Source organism: Canis aureus, chromosome 21 (assembly GCF_053574225.1).
Source record: "Canis aureus isolate CA01 chromosome 21, VMU_Caureus_v.1.0, whole genome shotgun sequence".
NCBI lineage: Eukaryota > Metazoa > Chordata > Mammalia > Carnivora > Canidae > Canis > Canis aureus.
In genome coordinates, this window is record NC_135631.1 from 7,074,447 (window position 1) to 7,096,450 (window position 22,004).

The window sequence follows — 22,004 nt, forward strand, 5'->3', positions numbered from 1 at the left end:
GCAGGGCCCTTTCTTGTGGCTCAATCCAGCTCTGAGAGCCCACAGCGTCTTCCTGCCTGTCGCTCTGCAGCCCGTTCCAAGGGCCTTGCCAGCATTTCCCCGATCCCCCTGCCTTCCTTTTTAAATTTAGAAATAAATAAGAGAAACAGAATCGAGGCCCAGTCACGCCTGGGAAACTGCTGAGATCTCCCCCCCACACCCCCGCCCCACTCACTACATTTCTTTTATCTTAAAAAAAAAAAAAATACCATTAGGTCATCTCCTTCCCCCCCCCCCCCATTTCTGGGAAAATCTTTATTTTGTGTATTTCTCAAGCATCTTGACATTCCGTCTCAGACTAACGGAGGATCACTTCCTTCCAGTTCCCCTCAAAATTCCTGCCAGTTTTATCTTTTGCAAGGGCCTCAGTGCTGCAAAGCAAACCCCCTCCCTCTGCCCCCCCTCCCCCTCGCCTCCCTGTGAAGAAGAAAGGGCCCCTGGCTCTCTGAGGTCTTTAGGCAAAGCAGATACATCCCCACAGAGCCTTCAAAGGTGCCTCCTCCAAAGCCGCAAAACTTCTGCCGGTTAACTCTTTCAAAGAGCTTTAGTGGGCCTGTGAAAGCCGTCTGGGTTCATTGATAAAAAACGAAAGAAAAGGTATTGTTTTTAGCACTGTGGAAGATATTAATGAATCGTATCAGAGGACAGCGAGTATTTGCAAGGGGCTCTGGTTACCTTCACCTACTTGTTGCCCTTAAAACACGGAACGATGGCAGAGTAAAGCTGCCCCTGCCACGACGCCGGAGCAGACGCCTCTCCCTCCCACACCCCAAAGAGTTAAGCAGAAATGGTTAATATTCCTCCCTTTGGCCCCCACGTCCCGTATTCTAATGTATGAACTCTCTCATTCAGACGTGAGCGAGCCGCATATGCTTCCCGGGCTTGGCGACAGCTCGCCTCCTCTACATGGCACGTATGGACTCCGCCGCAACGTGCGTAAAACCACAATTTTATGAACACGCAATGCTCACCTACACCGTAGGCCCCCGCCGTGCATGCACACATGTGTAGCCCCACGTCCCGAGTGGGGCTCGCTTTGTCCCCCTGCCTCCGAGGGCTCAGCCCGAGGTGAGAAACAGGGAGCAAGGTTATTAAGAATTCTGACAAGGTAGGCTGAATAAATTGTGTTTTCTTTGTGTGCCTTAATCTGGTGTTGTATTGGCTTCTCGGACATGGCTAATTTATTTGGAATTTCATTCTGTTCCTGACAGCGTCCTTGACTAGCTGTTTGATCACCTCGAGCAAAGTTACATACCAGCTTTCAACTGTTGGAAGGGCAGCGGTATAATTTTTCTCAAGTGCATTCTCCGGGGTCCGGCTTTATGCTTGCAGCGCGACGTTTCAGATGGCTGGGGCCGGCCCTTGTCGGGGAGAAGCCGACCGCGCGGGGGTCTCCCTCAGGGAGGAAGCTCTCCACTTTTACCCACTCATCCCACTGTTTGGGATTTTAATCTGCTTTTGTGGGGAGGAAGAAAGAAAATTAATTTTCGCCCGTCTGTGAGCACGGAGCATTTTAGTAGAAACCGAGTTTGAAATGCACGTTCCGTTGACTTCACGGGTCCCCACGCCGGCTGCATTTTTCACATGCAATCTTCTCAGGGGACGAGGTGATTCAGCCACAAACCTTCCTAGGGGGCCGACCGCCGGTCTACACGGCTCCTCGTTTCTCCGGCAACTTGTGCCTTTCTAGGCAGAAATAGGAGTTGACATTCATTCTCCCTTAATTCATATGTTTTCTGTAATGTTTGCTTATTTTTTGGTATAGCGAGCATGTCTGCTTACAGAAAAAGAAAAAATAATGATGATTTTCAATAAGCCTCCGACGCCTTTGCATGCCTCACTTGTAGCACAGATGTGGCCGGTGGTCTTATAATTTGGCCAGAACAGGTCTAACGGAAACGGGTGCTTCTTTTACTTTGGGGTCTTGAGTCCCTTCCCACCAAGTGCCTTTTAGGTGCTGGGAGCTGAGCTAAGTTCCTGAGGATGTGGCCAGAGCTCACATGCTGGACAAAGATAGAGGATTTCAGAGACATCAGTGCCATGATGAAAGTAAAAAACAAAATCAACCAACCAAACAAAACCAGGGTGATATGTTGTATGGATCCTGGGTGAGAGGACCTATCTTCACTCACTGACTCCTGCCCTGGGGTCCCTGAAGTCCACCGGATCCTGTGGCCTTTGGCAGTGATTTATTTCCCTGGCCTTGCTGGCAGACATGCGAAGGGGCTATTGCGGAACACTGCATGACACCCAGCAACTCAAATGAGGCTCTCGGGGCTGGTTCTGGTGCTGTCACCCACAGTGACAGCTGGTCCTGGGTGGGTGCTGGGCAGTGCCTCCATCCCCAGCCCTCCTCCTCTGGCCTCCCCTGAGGAAGGGGTCACCTGGCATTCTCTTAAGGAACAGTGAGAGAGGACTTGCCCGATGTTGCTTCAATGGTAGACCACTGGGGTGTAGGAAGACCCTTAGGCTCTTTGCTATAGATTTGTCCTCACCTCACTGTCTTCGATGGTCCCGGGCTGGAGCCTCCCCCTGCACAGCTCTGTCCATTGTGGAAAACTCTGACTCGCTTTGATGGGGATACTCGTCATCTTTGTCAGGGGTTGCATTTGGGGCAGGTGCTTTAAGAGGTGGTGCACTGGGAGAAATATGAGTTTGGTGGGGAGGGCAGGAAAAAAGGGAGAAGCCGAGAAGAGGTATGACTTTGGGCATGGTCTCAAGTCCATGGTGATCCTGAGCAGAATTATGGGGCCTACTTTTGGCCTTTGAGTTTGCACTGACTGTCAGGGGAGCTGGGCATTCACCCCCACCCAGCCCAGTTGGTCCTGGGCATGAAGGTCCCCCTAAGTGCTCCCCAATTCAGAGCTGCGCAGCCCCCACAGCCAAGCATGTCCCCTGGAGGAGACTTATGTTGGGAGCAAATGGACATTGAAGTCTGGGATCGGGAGCACAGAGATGGGTAGAGGGTCCCAGGGGTCAGGATGCAGCCCTGGCCATGCTCCAAACCCATCATCGCTGCAAATTACAAAATGACTAGAACAGGGAGCACGCAGTGTCTGCTTCCCGGGGGACGGTGGGAACTGAGTGACACCCGCACTGCGTGGCCTGCCTGCTGTACTGTCTCATCACCGAATTATTTTCTCCTTGTGGGCAATGGCCACCTTACCCATCTAAGGTCTGCTGCACCTGCAAGTCAGGTAGACCCTTCTCAGGAGAAGTCAGTGCTGGGCACAGCCGTGACCCTGTCCAGGGGATGGGGCATCTGCTTCCTCTCCTGAAGGGCGTGCTGACTCCGGGGCCTGAGGACATCTGTGCTGGAACGAGGAGGCCTCTGTGATCCTAAGGAGTCTGGGTGTGTGGATGCCATGTGACCAGGGTGCTGTTGACTTTGTGTGTCCCATGGTGTGCTTGGCAAACAGAGAGATTTACCCAAGGCCACCTCGTTGCCATCTGCCAGGTTGGGAGCTTTGGAGCAGGAGGCAGAGGACGGGGCTCTGCCTGGCATGCACTTGCCCCTCTGGCTCTCCTGGGGTGCCCACCCAGAGATGCTGGCCACGCAGGTAAGCAAAGTGCCCCGCTCAGGATCCAGCCTCTTTTCTCTCCTTAAGTTCGTGGCAGCTTTCTCCTGGGACTTTGTTCCATGTGCAGATGGGTGCGTCCAGGAAGGCGACTCCGTATACCACTGAGGACTTCTCTGCAACACTCTGGAAGTCTTTATCAAGGGGTTGCCCGTTCTAGAATACTCTATGTGATTGCTGCCTCCACATTGGGCTCCCATTAAGTTTTCACGTAAGTTTGAAGATCACTTCATGATCTCATATACTCTGCATGAGGCATATAAGCCCAGAGCTTAGTGTCCCCCGAGAGAGTCCTGGTCAGCAAATGTGCTGGGTCACCTGGCCAGATCCACTGGCTGGTGGCTTGCTCCATGGACAGAGGCAGAAAAAGGCATCTGCCACCCAGACCGCAAAGAAGGGCACAGTGCACTGTCAGTCTGGGTGATGGCTGAGCTTGCAGGGGTCAGCACAGAGGGGGGGATGCCACTGGGGCTCATGGTGGGTGGGACTGGCCCACGGTGAGTGCCCGGTGCACGTTCACTGGGATTATCATGATGAGAACCACACTCGAGTGCTGCCATCCTACTCCACTGCCCATCTTGGGTTGTGCTCCTGGTCAAAGCCATTGCATTTGGTCCTTAGGTAGAACCTTCTGGAAAGGCTAAGGAGCACATTCTCATTTTGTAGGTAAAGAAAAAATTCAGGAACTGGCTTCAGGTGGCCCCTGAGCCATCTCTCTGAGGAGGAGGTACCTGCGGGTGGACCATTACCCAGGTGAGAATGTGCTTGGATCCCAGGACCGGGAGTTCAGGGACCTCGGCTCTTCCTGGTGGGGCCCCTTGAGCTCCGACTGGGGCTCGCTCGTCATTTTGTCGTGGGTTGCATTCGGGGCAGGTGCTCTGTGTCATGAGGCCGTAGGGTGGGAGTGGGGGGAGGTGACTCAAGTGTCTCTTCTCCTGGAAGGCTTGGCTGGGAGAGGGCGGAGGAGGGGCAGGAGCGGCCGCGGACGGGCCTGCGCGTGTGCGTGGGGGTGGGTGCGCGGGGGCCCGCGGACAGGGGCGCAGGCTGTCCCTGCGGAGGCGGGGGGGGGGGGGGGGGCCCTTCCCGGGACGTCGTCTGCTCCCAGCGCAGGAGGCCGCTCCGCCACCGCCACCGGACCCCACGCCTGCGCCCGCGCCGCCGGCCTCGCCCTCCCGCCCGGGGGCTGAGCCCGGCCTGAGGCCCCGGGTCGCGGCGAGGGCAGGGGGCGCCGGTGGGGGGAGGGGCGCGGGGGGAGGGGCGCCGGGGGAGGGGGCGCGGGGGGGTGAAGGGGCGGCCCCGTCCCCCGCCGCCCCCGCCGCGCGGCAGCTAATTGGGCCGAGACAGGGCCCGATTGTGTGCGCGCCGGAAGCGCGGGCGTGGGCGGCTGGAAGCGCCGGGCAAGGGGCCGCCTCGCCCCGCAGCTGCCGCGGGGCCGCGGGGTGACGTCAGCGGGGGCGGCGGGGGCGGCGGGGGGCGCTCGCGGGCTCGGCTCGGCCTCCACAAAGCGCCCATTGTCGGCCCGGGGCGGCGCGCGGCGGGGATGGCGCCCGGGGCTCTGGGCCGCGGAGGCCGCTAGGCTCGCCCGCCGGGGAGGCCCGGGATCGGAGCGCGGGGCCGGGGGCTGTCCGGGGGGGGGGGGGGGGGGGCTGGACGCCCGGAGCCCCGACCCCGCGGCCCAGCCCTCTGCACCCCGGCCCCGGCCCCGGCCCCGGCCCCCGCCCGCATGGGCCCCGACCCGCTCCTGGCGCTGCTGGTCGCCGTCCTGCTGGCGCGCTTCCTCCTCTGGTCCTGCCTCGGCACCTACATTGAGTATAAACTGGGCCGGAGGCAGCCCCGCAAGCCCAAGGAGGACTAGGGCCCCTCCCCGTCGGGGGGGCCGGGCGGGCTGAGGCCGAAGGTGCGCGGGCCGCGGGGCGGGGCGGGGCGGGGCGGGGCAGGAACCGTCCCCTGTGCCCCGCGCCCCGCGCACCTGGCAGGCTGGGGCACGACCCACTCACACGGACCAGGGCTGCCCTGGCCACGGCCCGGCCCGCGGCCCGCTCAGGACAGAGGGGCCACCGGGGTCTGGGCGCTGTCACTGGGCGCGCGATCGTGGGAGTGGGTCTTGCTTTAGGGCTCTCTCTGCCTCTAATTCTTTGTAAACATGTTTGCAGGAAGACGTGGGGATGAGCCAGAGGGTTGGGGGGAGGTGCCTAAAGGACAGATGTGGTCACATCACGAGCCGCACCCACCACCAGAGCTGCCCTGTGTGTCAGCTTCCTCTTGCCTCCCCCCGGGAAGTAATAGCAAGTTCACACAACTGCCTTGGTCTTCCCTAAAGCAGACCCCTGGAGGGTCTCAGGACAGGTGTGTGACACCCGAGTTCACCCAGCTCTGGCTGGTGGTAGGGAAACTCTCCCCATGTCTAAAACGGGCGCAGTAAGCCCTGCCTCCCTCAGAGGGGGATGACGACGGTTGGGTCACCTGCACGCTGCTGGACGTGTGGAGGACAGTGCAGGAGAGAAGCCGGGGACCCAGGGCCCTCGGTTCCTTTGTACTCTTCATGGTGTGGCTGAGACGTACCTCAGAAGGCTGACAGGTGGGAAACTTGACACAAGCCAAGCACCTGGCGCCTCCCTGCCGCCCACCTCCCCGTCACACCTAAGGAGCAGCATGTGGTAACTGCGTGGTTCTCAACCTGGTGGCAGATGCGAATTGCCCTGCAGATTTTAGCAAACGTGACCGCCAAGTCCCACAGACCAAGAAGCATGGGCAAGGGACAAGGTGTCTCCAGGAAGCTGGGACCTGGTTGCACTGTGCCTTCGCACAAGGACTGGGGGCTTGTGTCAGAGCAGAGTCCCGGGGAGCTGGTGTCGCTGACCCGGGTGAGCAGACTGAGGAAGCCCCGGCCGGAAGCTGCCCACCTAGCCTTGCGGCATCCTGGCAGACGGACCTGAGCCAGGCGTGCAGCGGGGCCCGACAAGCTCATCGACACGGAGATCTCTTGCTCCTGGACGACCTGCCACGCTTGAGACAACCGCGGGGACTGGGGAGCCGGTCAGCCAAAGCAGTGACCTTCTGAAGGTGGGACAAACCAACCCAAGAGACTTTTGATGGTGGGGTGTCTGGGGGATGGTTTGCAGATGAGGCTCTTCTCTTGTGGGTGACAGTCTGGAAAATCTGCACAGGGTGGGGTTACCCTGCATTGATTCATCCAGGTCTGGGGGTGGCTGTCCTCTGAGCAGTTGTATCAGCCAGTGGCCCAGCAGCACCGCATCCTCCCCGTGTCAGGAACCTGACTAGCATTAGGGAGGAGGTGCTCTCATCATTCTTCAGGAAAGTGCCTTTCAGTTCTCTTTAAAATGCTGGTGTGATTTTACTGATCTCTCTAAGAAGAATGACATTCATTATCAGGGTCATATACCGAAGAGGTTTGCCTAGGATTGTCCATTTTAAAATGGAAAGTTCCGTGTCCTGGGAGACTCCTCCATCCAGGGCAAAGCAGTCCCCCGGCCCCTACTCAGATGGAGGAAGTCAGCTCAAACAACATGTGGCGGGCCTGCCCGTAAGCTGCGTCCCGCCTGTGTGGGCACATGGCTACGCGGAATGGCATCCCCACACGTATTTGAGGTTCGCCATTTGGTCCCGTGAGCCAGAATTCTGGGGCTCTCGCGGCAACCCCTTCCGTTGAGGCTGCCTGGCACAGAGGACAGAAGCAGGTGCAGCTGCCAGCACAGGACCCTGGAAGAAGACCAAATTCTGTAGTGTTACTTGAATCACTTTCCAGTTACACTAGTCAAGATATTACCCCCCTCCCCCGCCCCGCTTAGGCCAGTTTACGTTGGTTTCTTTATTCACAAATGACAATTCTGATGAATGCAGGCCTCTGCATCCGCGCACCAGCCATCCATCTACAGCCTCACGACGCATGCCTGGCTCAGAGCAGGCCCTCAAGCCACGGCGGCTGAGTGAATGAGAGGCTGTGCCCTGGCCTGATAGCAGGCAGCGACTGCATCCAGCTGCAAGTAACGGCCAAGGGAACAGTCACTTAAGCAGGAAGAGCTTGTTTTCCTCTTCAATTTTCTTCTTTTCACGTAGCAAGAAGTCTGGCTTTTGTCATTCCCAGGCCGTGGTGTGGCAGCTCCGTGATATTATCAAGGACTTAGCCCCTTCCATATTTCTGTCCTGCCATCCTTCACACGTAGCTTTGGTCTTCATGGTCACAAGAAAGCTACTGCTACTCCGGGCGTCTTGAGTGAGTTCCAGGCAGGAAGAGAAAGAAAAGGGTGATAGAGGGGGGAGAGGCTTTCCCTTGATGTGTAAAACCCTTAGTTGTACGGCTCACAAACTAGAATCATGTCACCTGGCATTCCTAGATGCAGAGGAGGCTGAGAAATAGAGTTTTTTAGTGGGGCTCACTGCCACCTGAGACGTCAGGTTTCTCTTATAAAGGATGGCTACCTGGATATTAAGTAGGCAACTGGCCACCACTGGCCTTTTTTTTTTTTTTTTTTTTTTAAAGATTTTATTTATTCATGGGAGAGGGAGAGAGAGAGAGGCAGAAGCAGGCTCCATGCAGGGAGCCCGACATGGGACTCGATCCCTGGTCTCCAGGATCACGCCCTGGACTGAAGGCGGCGCTAAACCGCGGAGCCACCCGGGCTGCCCTGCCACTGGCCTTTTGCCATTCTTTTTAATTGTCTTCATTCAGAACACTGTTTTGGGTATTTGGGTGACTTTTGTGGTACCCTTATGTGCCAGCTTTGCCCTTGTCTGCTCTTTAGGGACAACAGCTGTGCTCAGCTGTCTTTTGCAGCTCCACCCTGGAGTCGGCCCGTCTTCTTGGGGCTCCTAAGAATTGTTCCAGTAAGAATGTCTGAGGCTGAAACAGACATGTTCCTTCTGAGAGATACAAGGAAATTCTCCTTTGCCCACAGTGGGTAGCAACAGGCCCAGACTGTAGCACATGGAAGGTAGACGGTGAACAGCTGATGGATAGGTGAATGGTAGTGATGGCTAGTGGGTGGATAAGTGGGTCTTCAACTCGGTAAGCATGGGGGAGTGGAGGACTCATACTAGGAGAGGCAGCGTGGATACAACGTGTAAAACACAGTGCCTGCCCTCAGGTAGCTTCCAGGCTGGGAGCTAAGAAGTGGGCAGAGAGACCTGGAAATAGATACTAGCTCTGCACTAGGCAGTTGGTTATTAAGCACCAAAAGTGTGGTCAGTGCAGGGATGCCTGGGTGGCTCAGCAGTTGTGCATCTGCCTTTGGCTCAGGTCATGATCCCGGGGTCCTGGGATCGAGTCCTGCATCAGGCTCCTGCAGAGAGTCTGCTTCTTCCGCTGCCTATGTCTCTGCCTCTCTCTCTCCATGTCTCTTGTGAATAAATAAATAAAATCTTTAAGCAAAACAAAAAGTGTGGCCAGTGCAAATTAAGATATACTGTCGGTGTAAGATACACACCAGATTTTGAAAGCTGGATACAGAAAAATATTGTATAATCTCATTAATAATGGTCTTACATTGATCATGCATGGAAATGGTAATATTTTGGTCATAATTGGGTTAAATAAAATACTAAAATTCATTTCAGCTGTTTCTTTTAGTGTGTTTTAATGTTGCTATTAGAAAATTTAAAAGTACGTATGCAGCTTACAGTATTTTTATATCGTACAGCATGGTGCCCAAACTGTATAATGTAAAGAAGTGCCCGGGTGGGCACACTGTATTTTACAGGAATGCAGAAGAGGGCTTTCTGGAGAACGATTTGAAGTGATAATGTAAGTACTACACACCAGAGCTTATGAGATGCAGCTAAAGCTGTTCTTATAGGAAAAGTCATTTCTTAAAATACTTACATGAACAAATAAGGGAAAATGAAAATTGGTGAATTAAGTACATGACTCAATAAATTTAAAAAAGAATGATAGAACAAAGCTAAGAAACACAGAAGAGACACAAAGAGAAATAAAGGTAAGAGAAAATTAGTGGACAGCCCGGGTGGCTCAGCGGTTTAGCGCCGCCTTCAGCCCAGGGCGTGATCCTGGAGACCCGGGGTCGCGTCCCACATCCGGGCTCCCTACATGGAGCCTGCTTTTCCCTCTGCCTGTCTCTGCCTCTCTCTCTCTCTCTCTCTCTCCTCTCTGTGTATTCTCATGAATAAATAAATAAAATCTTAAAAAAATATATAAAAAAGAGAGAAAATTGGTGTAATAACAAAGTGATAGAATTAATAAATGTCCCCAAGTCCTGGATTTTTAAAAATAACATTTCTTATAGGTTTCCTTCTCCTTTTTCTTTTTCAACATTGTGTTAAAATACACAATGCAAAATTTACTATCTTAAGTTTTTTTTTTTTTTTAAGAGAGAAAGCACAGGCGTGAGTGGGGGGAGGGGCAGGGGAGAGAGAGAGAGAGAGAGAATCTCAAGCAGACTCCATGCCCAGCGAGGAGCCTGACATGGGGCTGATCTCATGACCTGAGCCAAAGTCAAGAGTTGGGCTCTTACCTTACTGGTTGAGCCACCCAGATGCCCCCAGTAACCGTTTTTTTTTTTTTTTTTTTTTTTTTTTTTAAGATTTATTTATTCAAGATAGACATAGAGAGAGAGAGAGGCAGAGACACAGGGGGAGGGATAAGCAGGCCCATGCCGGGAGCCCGACGCGGGACTCGATCCTGGGACTCCAGGATCGCGCCCTAGGCCAAAGGCAGACGCGAAACCACTGAGCCACCCAGGGATCCCTCCGTTAACCGTTTTTAAGTATATAGTTCAGTGGTATTTTTGAGGGAAAAAAGCTAACAATCAATCCCATTCTTATGTTTTAAATTTACCAGTGAAGAGTGAGCTCGTGAAACTCTAGGCCCCCATGCTTCATGTGAATAAAAGCAGAATCCCAGATCCAGGTGCTCTGTCTCTCCAGCTGTGACCTTGCCGTGTGGCCCCAGGTGTGCTGTGTGATTTCCACGTCCAAACCTTCATTTTTTCAACGTTTCCTGACAGTTGCTACTGAAGACCATCTTGCAATCACAATAAGAACCACAGGAGCCAGTGTGGCCACAAACTAGGTTGTTGGTAGGCTGAGACCACACACAACACCTCTTTAAATCAAGAAAGAAAGCATTGAAAGGCCCAGAATGTTTCAAAGAAGGACCCCTACTACACCAAATACTCAATACTATTTATACTGCTCTAGCTCATAAAAGAGGGAAAGCTCCCAATTTTTTTTATGTAGTAAGCATCTCATTGATACCAAAATCTAGCAAACATAGCATGAAAAGAAGAAATGCATGCTGATGTCACTTAGAAATACCGACACAAAAACTTGAATCACCAAATTAAGCATCACATCAGAGGGCTAAAACATCATGACTAAGTGGAGTGGGTTCCAGAAATGCAAGAGTGATTGGATACTAGAAAATCAGTTAATATGATTTCCTGTAGTAATAGCTCCAAAGAGAAAAAATAATTTCACAATTTCCTTAGCTGTACTTCCAAAGGCATGTGGATAAAACTCATATCCAATCTCAACAAAACTTATCACAAAACAGAAATACATAATGTGTTGGTGTGTTTGTATTTATTTATTTATTTATTTATAAAAGATTTTATTTTATTTATTCATGAGAGACACAGAGAGGCAGAGACTCAGGCAGAGGGAGAAGCAGGCTCCCTGTAAGGAGCCCAATGCAGGACTCGATCCTGGGACTCCAGGATCACTCAGGCATCCCTGAGCCCGACGCTCAACTGCTGAGCCACCCAGGCATCCCTGTTGGTATGTTTTTAAGCTGAGAAGGTAGTTCTCTCTTAACAGAGAAGGTAGCATCACGACAGGTAGGGAGGCGCCAGCAATGTCACTGTAAACCCCGGAGTCGAGAGGAAGATGTTCACAGCTGCTGGCACCGGGCCATCTAGACAGAGATACGCTGGCACAAAAGACCCCATTTATAAGAAGCAATGTCAAGGACAGAGCACATGGGAGCAAACTTGATGAGAAATGTGTCAGGTGCTCGGAAGGCCAAGTTGCTCCCTTCTGTTGGTTTTGGGGTGCACTTTGGATGCTGCAGAGGAGATTTCCTGCAGACAGGAGACCCTGGGAGTGAGGGGGCTGATGGGGGGGTGGCTGGGGTGGGGTGGGGGGGTCAAACCTGCCCCTCCAGGACAGACCCAACCATGTTTGTCTGTCTCGCTTATTCCGATTCCCTTGGGCCTGTGGGGGCGGTGGGAACCTGGCACCCCACTCGAACCTTCAGAGCCCCAAGAGCTGAGGCTGCTCAATAGCTGCCTTCTGGGCCACGCTCTCTGGCTATTGTCATTGCAGCTTAGCCAAGACTGCACAGAGCAAAGCCACTACCTTTTTTGGGAGGGTGGAGGGTGCTCACGTGTAGGGTGGCTCATTGTCATGGGTCCGAGGGATCCGCTTGGGTTCGGGGGTTCCCTGTGACACATTTGCAGTGCTAAAATCAGGAGCGTCTTGGGCGTGCTGGGATGGTTAGTCATCCTATTTGTATGAAGTCCTGGGTAGTAATGAATTAAACCATCCAAAGAGAATTCTGGTCTTTGCCCTGGGAGGGAACCTTAGGCCCTTGGAATGTTCCTCCGATCAAAGTGCCCTGGTTTTCCTGGGACCTTGGGCCACATGGGACAGTCTAACCATGTGATTTGTTATAGGGCCATGCGGTTTCTTCTTGATCTCCAGGTGGGCTGGAGACTGAAGCCTGGATATGTGGGTGGTCAACCACGTCTAGGGGGTCCAACCCAACAACAACTGCACACCGAGGCTCGTTTGGGGGAGAGCGTCCTGGTTGGTGGCACTTTGCATGTGCCACACATTCCTCTGGGCTGGAGCTGACGCTGTCCAAGGCCCCACTGGGAGAGGGCGGCCAGAGGCTCCATGCATGGAACTGACCTAGACTCTGCCCCGTGCACCTCTGTCCTTGGCTGGTTGTGATCCCGATCCTCTTGCTGTAATAAACCACCACGGTGAGCATGGAGCCTCTGGTGAGTTTGGAGTCCTTCTTCTTCTTTTTTTTTTTTTTTAAGATTTTATTTATTTATTCACGAAAGGCAGACACAGAGAGAGAGAGAGGCACAGACAGAGGCAGAGGGAGAAGCAGGCTCCATGTAGGGAGCCTGACATGGGACTCGATCCCGGGTCTCCACTGAGCCCCACTGGCTGCCCTGGAGTCCTTCTAAGGAATGATGAACCTGAGCGTGGGTTGGGGACTCTTGAACTTGTAATTGGAGTCAGAAGTGAGGGTGGCCTTGGGGATGTTCCTGCACCTTCCTTGCCTGCCCCCTGGTGCCCTGAAAACCACAGAAGGGCATCCCGGGAAAGGCCGGCCTGCTTCCCACCTCTCCCCCAGCGACCTAACCCCCACCTGCAAGCGCTGCCCATGGTGTCAGTTTCTTGTATCTCATCTGGAGCTGTTCCTAGTACTTTCGAGAAGACACATATGCCTTCTCCTACCCATGAACCTTCTTATTCTATTGCTCCATATCGGCTTTTGAGTTTCTATTTTTTCTATAATGTACATGTACTTTTTCTTTCTTTCAATTTATGAAAGAAATAAAGAAACAACTGGGTTATACATATTGGGAAAGCACAGCAAGTGAGAACCCCCGAGGTGAGGGTCTGGAGGGGCTCAGGGAAGGTCTGTGTTTGGGGGGGCAGGGGTGAGTAGGGGAGGGATGCCTGGAGTGGGGGAGCAGGCGGGCGGACGGGGTGGCCCCATGGCCTGTGCACTAATCTCATCACTAGAAATGCTCCCCCCACACCCCATGCAGTGTGGGAACTGGTTCATTCTTCCCGCCCCAGGGACTTGGCACCCGGTCTTTCCCCTGGCCGAGGGTCATTGAGGAGGACACAGCTAAGGCTGGTGCAGGGACACCTGGGCAGCCTCCGTGGCCAGCCTGTGTGGGGACAGGATGGGGAGGCGAGACCTCTAGAAACAGCTCACTGGTCCTGACTTCATTCCCTGGACGGGACGTGACACATGCCATCCTCTGTTCAGCCGCCCTTTCTGGTGTCCCGGGCATCCTGAGATGGGATATTTTGGAGGGGCAGGTGGATGGGGGGTGACCGCCTCACCTCTCAGCTGGACATTGGCCCCTGGGTGCGGCAGGCCAGCCGGCCCCCTGCCCCTCTCCCCCTAACCCCGCTTGGCCGGGGAACAGGCGCTCAGCCTCAGCGAGCTCCCCCGAGAGCAGGCTGCAGAGCCTCCGCGGTGCAGATGAGTCACCCATTCTAAAAATAAGAAGAGTTAAGTCATGAAAGAGCGTATTTCCTTTTTAAGTCAGATATGTCTGCTGAGGGACCCCCAGCAGTTTGGTGCTGCAGGGAGGGCCAGGAGCCGCTGCTCTACGGGTCACTGGGGCTCTGTCCCCCCCACAGTGCCCCCATTCACACCCACTCCCTGCTATTAGCACCCGCACAGGCTTGGCATGGGGCAAGACGGATGCAGATGGTCCCTGCCTCCTGCACCTCCTGGGTGTGGAGAAAATGGACTACGTAAATAATACCCGTGTCGGGCAGGTGGTCCTAAGGGCTATAAGAGACGGGTGGTGTGCCACAGGGATATGCATAGGGGAGGGGTCCTTAACTCTCTCTCAGGGTCTGCAGAAGGCTTCCTGGAGGTGTCGCCAGAGTTAGGACTTAGGGGGCTCAAGGGGCAGATAGTGGAGGAGTGGTGTCCTAGGCAGGAGAGACCGTATGAGCAAGGGCACTGAGGCTAGAAGGCTCATGGCAAGGTTAGGATCCTGAGGAGGACGTCTCAGATCACCTGGTGACACAGGTAGATTCCTGGGCCCTAGAACAGGACCAACAAGCCAGCAGGCAATTCTCAGACTCTTTAAAGTTTGAGATCCATTAGTCTGGCCACTGGGTGTGTAGAGGAGAGAATGAAGAGGTACAATGGCAGGGCAAATTAGGTCCAAGTTATTAGGACTTTGACACTCACCTAGGAGTTTGACTTTATCATACTGGCAGGAGGGAGCTTTCAAGGGAGTGACACTCCTGGATCTGTGCTTGGGAATGGTCCCTGAGAGCAACGAAGGTGATAGATCAATGGAATGAAGGATTCCAGGGGTGAGGAGCCTGGTCAGAAGCCTGGGCAGGGGTCAGGGGGCCTGGACCATAGAAGTGATGTGAGGGAAAGGGTCGGGGTTCTGGGAGACAGCAGGGACAGGACTTGGGCCACTCCCTTTGCCTCAGGCTTTGGGGGAAAGCCCTTTGGTGGGCCCCAGAAAAGTGTGTACGGAGTATGAGCACATGTGGGAGAATTGGGTGGTTGTCATCGCTGGAGGAGGAAGGGAAGGGAGAGGAGGAAGGGGAAGGGAGAGGAGGAGGGGAAGGAGGGGGAGGAGGAGGGGGAGCCAGCAGTCGTCTGGGTTTGAATGCCACATCCTCTCCTTCTGCCCATGTGACCTGGGCACATGTTTTAACCTCACCAGGGACCAGGTTCCTGTCTACAAGATGGAGACAGGATGGCCACGGCCCACGAAGCTCGTAGAGGAGGACCTGTGCACAAAGAGCCCATCTGTGCCAGGTTGCAGGAAGGCCCAGAAGCTTCCCTGGGGGTGCATGCACCAGTGTGTCCGGGACTTTTCTGGTCATCCCAAGAATTTGGCTGATGCCACAAAACTGAAGATGAGAGGTGATAAGAGCCCCGTATGCTTTTTCTTTTTTTAAAAAAGATTTTATTTATTTATTTTGAGAGAGAGCACACGCACGTGTGTGCACGAGTGGGGGTGGGGGGCAGAGGCAGAGGGAGAAGCAGACTCTTCGCTGAGCAGGGGGCCTGACTCTGGACTCGATCCCAGGACCCTGGGATCTTGACGTGAGGTGAAGGTAGATGCTTCAGCCACGGAGCCACCCCAGCGCCCAGAGCCCTGCATTCTTGAGAGTTGTGGCTCTCCTGGTGCCATCAGACTGAACGACTAGGACTGTCAGCCCCGTCACCATCCCCAGCCTGAATGGGACGGGGAGATGGGACTGGTGCCTGAGGGTCATGGCAGCACAGATGATTCAATCCAAAGTCAGGGGGGGGGCCCAGTGAAACTACTCAGAGGCTGGGGTGCCCACAGGGAGCGAGGAGCGACACGTACTGTGGTGTGGAACTGCGGCCACGGCTCCTTCGGGCCCAGACCACGGCTGGTGGGTGGGGTCCCGGTTTCTTGGACCTGGTGGCCGCACGTGAGTGTAGTGCCTGGTGCCTGCTTTTCTCCTCGTGAGTTCAGGAGGCTGGGGCCTGGCTGAATGACGAGCCATGGCAGAGGGGCCACCTGCTGGCCCCACAGATATGTGTAAGCAGGGCAGAGACTCCTAATTTTCCCAGAGGGTCAAGTCATTGCACCTCAGTCCTCTCTGGTGTCACCCTTCTGAGGCTTCGCCATTTCCTCAGCTCTCCTGTGGCCGGTGTGGTCATGGGATTGAGTTGTGGTCCATGGGATGTGGGAGGAAGGGGTGCATGCCATGTCAGCCGCACCCTGGGGAGGGATGTGTTTTCGTGTCCTCGCTCCTCCCTGTTGGGCTAGATCACAAGCCACAGGGGACAAAGGAGAGGAGGCTGATGTCCTTGGTGATGGGGGTGCAGCAGGCAACGTGCTACGAGGATCCCAGCTCCTTGGACAGCCCTATGGCGCGGGATCCCTGCCCCGCTGTGGGCCACCCTCAAGCTCCAGGCTCTCACGAAAGAGAGACATGAACTGCTATCTTGTGTGCGCCATTGTACTGGGGGCTCTTTGTTACGCAGCTTTCTCCGTATCCTAACTGGTATGCCCTTTCAATACACCCGTTTTGTTCAGTCTTCTCATTTGTGAAATAGCCCCGACTGCCCTCCCCACAGCACGAGCCAGGAGGTGCCAAGGACATGCACACACCCTCGATGAGGTCTCATGGGCTGTCCCTTTTCCTGAACACTTGCCCCTGGGATGCCTGCCTTCTGCTCAGGGTGTGATCCCAGGGTCCTGAGATCGAGTCCCACATCAGACTCCCTGCATGGAGCCTGCTTCTCCCTCTGCCTATGTCTCTGCCTCTCTCTCTCTCTGTGTCTTTCATGAATAAATAAAATCTTTAAAAAACAATAAATGCTTATCCTTCTTCCCCACCTCCCTGTAAGCCTTCCAAGGCCAGACTGTGGCCTAACACTGCACCTCCGAAGAAGCATTTGCTGCCTGTCAGGAAAACAAACCCTCTCTGGCCATCAGCTGTCCCCATCATGTCCTCAGAGGGACATAAAACAGCAGGAGAATCAGAGAGAAATGACCACCCTCTGCCACCCGCTTCTCCTGTCACAGGTGATAACAGGGCGGGTGGAGGTGGGCTTGGAGGAAATATATGCAGGAAAGGTTGTTATTTGATGTGTGTGTGTGTGTGGAGCATCTTCGTGGCTGGTGGAGAGTTCTGGGATCTGCCTTTAGGAAAGGCCTTCACTCGCAGGAGTGCTCAAAGCCGAGGTGGGCTGGCTTGTCCATCCCTGGAACTGGTGGTGTGGGCTGGGGCAGCTGAGATGTTTCTGTAGGGCCGGAGGTCTTGGGCCTGAGTGAGTGGTGTCCCCCTGCTCAGGTGGTCCTACCAATGGGCAGCCAGGCAAACGGTGCCACCATAGCCAACGGCAGGTTCCTCACGATGCCCTTGGAAGCCATCCTTCCTGGCTGTCTTCACCCCCGCCTTCAGGCCTCCCAAAGTACCTGGCAGGTGCTCACCATGGCGGTGTGGACAGCTGTCTGATTGTGGTCTCCGCAGTCCCTGAGTGTGCATGTGTCACTCTTGCTTGGGACACTGTGGGCTGGCCAGGGACCAGTGGGAAGGGAAAAGAGAATCCTCCAGAAACAGCCTGGCCTGGCTGTCCATCCTCAGCTCCCAGCACTTCGCAGAAAGAGCACGCTCTAGAAGGTGACAGATACCTACAAATAAGAAGTCAGGATGGAGAGACAATAGGCATCAACTAAGGAAGGAGGAACTGGGGACAAGGCCGGGGTAGGAAACACACGTGCTGCTCACGACATCCTCCAAGGTTGTGAGGGCTGAGCTGCAAATTCCTGGCGGCCAAAGTGAGCAGGGAAAGAAGAAAAGTTTCCAGTTTATAGAGTCCTTGGAGGAAACACACTGCTCCTTAGTGACAGTAAATGTGTCCTTAGCCCTTATTATTTACTTATTTTTCCTTAGCCCTTGTTTGTAAAATAAATTGGTCACGAGGGGCTTCACCTCAAAATTATTGGGAGATACACTAGCAATATGTGTCCTTCCACTCCATGAGCACAGAATGTTTCTCCATTTCTTGGTGTCTTCCTCAGTTTCTTTCGTGAGTGTTCTATAGTCTTCAGGTCCTTGATCTCTTTGGTTAGCTTTATTCCTAGGTCTCTTATGGTTTTTAGTGTAATTGTGAGTGGGATCGGTTCCTCGATTTCCTTTCTTCTGCCTCATTGTTAGCATATAGAAATGCTACTGACTTCGTGCATTGATTTTATATCCTGCCACTTTGTTGAATTCCTGTATCAGTTTTAGCAATTTTTTGGTAGAGCCTTTGGGGTTTTTACATAGAGTATCATGTCACCTGAGAAGAGTGAAAGTTTGACATCTTCTTTGCCAATTCGGATGGCTTTTATTTCTTTTTTGTTGTCTGATTGCTGAGGCCGGGACTTCCAGTGCTGTGCTGAATGGCAGTGGTGAGAGTGGGCATCCCTGTCGTGTTCCTTACCTTAGAGGGGAAGCTCTCAGTGTTTTGCCATTGAGGGTGATACTCGCTGTGAGTTTTTCGTGGATGGCTTTTACGATATTGAGGTATGGTCCCTTTATCCCTGCATTGTGAGAGTTTTATCAAGAAAGGATACTGTATTTTGTCAGACGCTTTTTATGCATCCATTGAGAGGATCATATGGTTCTTGTCCTTTCTTTTATTAACGTGATGTATCACATTGATTGATCTGTGGATTTGAACCACCCTTGGAGCCCAGGCATAAATCCCAATTGGTCCTGATGAACCAGTATGTTGGATCCTATTGGCTAGTATCTTGAGAATTTTTGTATCTGTGTTCATCAGGGATATTGGTCTGTAATTGTTTTTTGGTGGAGTCTTTGTCTGGTTTAGGCCTCCTAAAATGAGTTTGGATGTTTTCTTCACATTTCTATTTTTTGGGAACAGTTTTAGAAGAATAGGTATTAATTCTTCTTTAAATGTTTGGTGGAATTACCCTGGGAAGCCATCCGGCCCTGAACTCTTGTTTTTTGGGAGATTTTTTTGATGACTGATTTAATTTCTTTGCTGGTTATGTGTTCTGTTCAGGTTTTCTATTTCTTCCTGTTTCAGTTTTGGTAGTTTATGTTTCTAGGAACTTATCCATTTCTTCCAGATTGCCTAATTTGTTGGCATATAATTGCCCATAATATTCTCCTATAATTGTATTTGCAATGACATGGATGGAACTAGAGGGTATTATGCTGAGCGAAATAGTCAGAGGAAGACAAATACCATATGATTTCACTCATCTGTGGAATTTAAGAAACAAAACAGATGAACATAGGGGAAGGGAGGGAAAACTGAAATAAGATAAAAACAGAGAAGGAGGCAAACCATTAAAGACTCTTAATTCTAGGCAACAAGCAGGGCTGCTGGAGGGGTGGGGGTGGGGAGATGGGGCAACTGAGTGACAGCATGAAGGAGGACACTTGATGGGTGTTATATGCAACTGACGAATCACTAAATTCTACGCCCGAAACAACTAACACACTATATATTAGCTACATTGAATTTAAATAAAAAAATTAAAATGTAAAAAAAATTATTGGGAGATACGATTATAGCATTAGCCAATGTTCTCCAGAAAAAAGGAACCAATATGATGTGTGTTTATATAGAAAGCTATTTATTATAAGGAATTGGCTCCCACAATCATGGAGGTTGGCAAGTCCAAAATTTCTGGGATGGGCTGGCAGGCTGGAGCCCTAAGAGAGCCGATTTTCTCGTTCAGGTTGGAGAACAGTCCGCTGTACAGCCAGAAAGAACTAAAGTTGCAGAGAAGTCCAAGGGCAGTCTGGTGGAGAATTGTCTTTTTTGTCCTTTCAGGCCTTCGACTCATTGGATGAGGCCCACCACATAGGGAGAGCCATCTGCTTTACTCGTTCTACCAGTTCCTAAAAACACCCTTGTAGGAACATCCACGATAATGTTTTTTAAAATTAATTAATTAATTAATTTTTTTACACAATAATGTTTAACTGAATATTTGGGCACCCTGTGGCCCAGCCAAAATTAGCCATCATTGTGATGGCGGGTATCCCCCATCTTTACAGCAAATGCACTCATGCATTGACTGGGTTGGTCCCCCAAATGCACTCAAGAAGGCACTTGTGTGGGGAGGTGGCCATTGTTCTCATGGAGGAGAGATGAGCCCACTGCCCCTTTCTACCATGGGCCTGTCTCCAGGGCTGGAGTACATGGCGGTGGGGGGTGGGGGGGGGCGCTGAGATTCTCTGACCACACTGTTGACCACAGAGCCATGCAGTGTGCTCATTTGTTTATTTATCTTTTCATGGGGGAGGGTGTGTGTATATGTGTGTGTGTTTTGGAAAAGAAGAAAATGAAGGTGCCAGATGTGTGAGGACCCATCAGGAAGAGTGATTTCAGGGCCATAGCCTCGGACAAATGTCAGTGGGGGATCTTTAGCTTCTCTTGTCAGCCGCAAGTAGCATCTCACTCACAAGAGCAAAGGAAGCAGAGCAGAAGGAGGATGGGCAAAAGATCCACCCAAATTTGGGAAGGAGGGAAGAGAAGAAACAGCTGAAAGAGAAGTGGCACCTTGCTTCACTTCAGAGCACTTACGTTGTAGTGACTTGCAGCCTCTCCTCAACTGATACCCTGGCTGTCACCTCCAGAAGGGAGTCGATGCCCAGTGGAGTCAGAGGGACACGGACAGGAGGCCATGCTGCCAGAGCACCGACCAGCAGAACCAAACTGTGCTGGGGAGCACCTGGTAGGAGCTGGGAGCACGGAGAGGGGACGGGGGAGAGACTACCTCAGCTTCCCCCTCCTCTCGCCCTCCACTCTTCCATCCGTCCTGCTGACCAGGACAGTCCGAAGCCTGAGGGCAAAGGCCTCTGGGACATGTAGGTGCCTGCCAAGGATAACCTTCCCTGACACCGAAACCATGTCCTCACACCCCCACCCATGTGGGCTGGCTCAGCACCTTACCCCCAGGCTTACCTGCTTTTCTTTTTTTTTTTTAAGATTTTTAATTTATTTACTCATGAGAGACACAGAGACAGAGATAGAGAGAGGCAGAGACACAGGCAGAGGGAGAAGCAGGCTCCATGCAGGGAACCCAATGTGGGACTTGATCCCGGACTCCAGGATCACGCCCTGGGCTGAAGGCAGGTACTAAACCGCTGAGCCACCTGGGGATCCCCCTGCTTTTCTTTTTCATCTTAGAACTTAGCACTAGCTGATGTTGCTTTGTGTATTTATTTATTGGATTCTTTGGTTCTACTTTTTATTTATTAGATTACCTAGGATGCAAGTCCAGGAGGGCAGGGAGTTTGTCTGCCTTGTTCACTTGAGAACGGTGCCTGGCGATTAGTAAGTGCTTAACCCTCATTTCTGAGTGACTGATGCTTCCCCATGTCTTCTCTTCTTTGGTGGCATGTCCCCAGTTCCTCCAGTCATCCTCTGGGTCTGAGTTTCTGGCTGGGTGCTGGGTGAGGCTGGGCCAATGGCTGGGATGGTCCCAAGGTTGCAGAGCATCCTGCCTCTTACCCAGCCAGCTGAGCAGCTTCCATCAGCAGACATGGCCTTGTCTCAGCTCCCTGGCTGCTGGTCAAGCTCTCAGGTCTGTTCTATGTGTAATGCGTCAAGTGCCAGGCTCCAGGCCATTGCTGGTGAGGAGGGTGTGCTCATTGCCTGGGGGTTAATGAGGCATCGCAATAGCCAGATTCAGGGACAACCATCAGAGCCAAGGCTTCCTGAATGACCCATATGGGCCGGTCACCTTTCTAAGAACATTCCATGCATCTTTAACTTTATTCTCACAAACCTTCTACAGGCAGGTGCTGTTATAATCCCAGCTAGCAAGTGGGCATAGGCAGCCTGTGGGGTGAGCTGAGCCCTTCACCCCTGGGACATGCTGTCCTCTGGGTACCGTGAGGCAGACTGGAAAAGTGCTACAGCAGACAGCTGACACCCTGGAGCGACGCGGGACCAGTGGTGAGTTCTGGCCTGGTGACATCTGAACTCAGTCTTGAAGGTAGTAGAGGATGTTTGTGGTGTGCGTGTTGTGTACGTGTGTGCTTTCCGAGGGAAATGGAGTTGAGTAGGTTAGGAGTGGGGAGGGTGGATTTGCAGAGCCGGGTCACTGGAAGGGGATGCCCTATTGCTGGCTCCTGCCTGCTCTTGGAGAAATGAGCTCTTGCTTGCGA

General features: G+C 52.9%; 1 protein-coding gene and 1 long non-coding RNA gene across 2 annotated transcripts; both read left to right on the forward strand.

Annotated features, from left to right (window-relative positions):
- Positions 1 to 3,442: 3,442 nt before the first annotated feature.
- LOC144292453 (uncharacterized) lies at positions 3,443 to 4,672 on the forward strand. The gene is made up of 3 exons (XR_013359844.1): positions 3,443 to 3,599; positions 3,688 to 3,828; positions 4,284 to 4,672. It is a non-coding gene; the product is annotated as an uncharacterized LOC144292453 (long non-coding RNA).
- Positions 4,673 to 5,274: 602 nt separating this feature from the next.
- SMIM38 (small integral membrane protein 38) lies at positions 5,275 to 9,185 on the forward strand. The gene has a single exon (XM_077862754.1). It carries the CDS (start codon positions 5,341 to 5,343, stop codon positions 5,470 to 5,472), a length of 132 nt encoding a protein of 43 aa, XP_077718880.1. The 5' UTR covers positions 5,275 to 5,340; the 3' UTR covers positions 5,473 to 9,185.
- Positions 9,186 to 22,004: the final 12,819 nt, after the last annotated feature.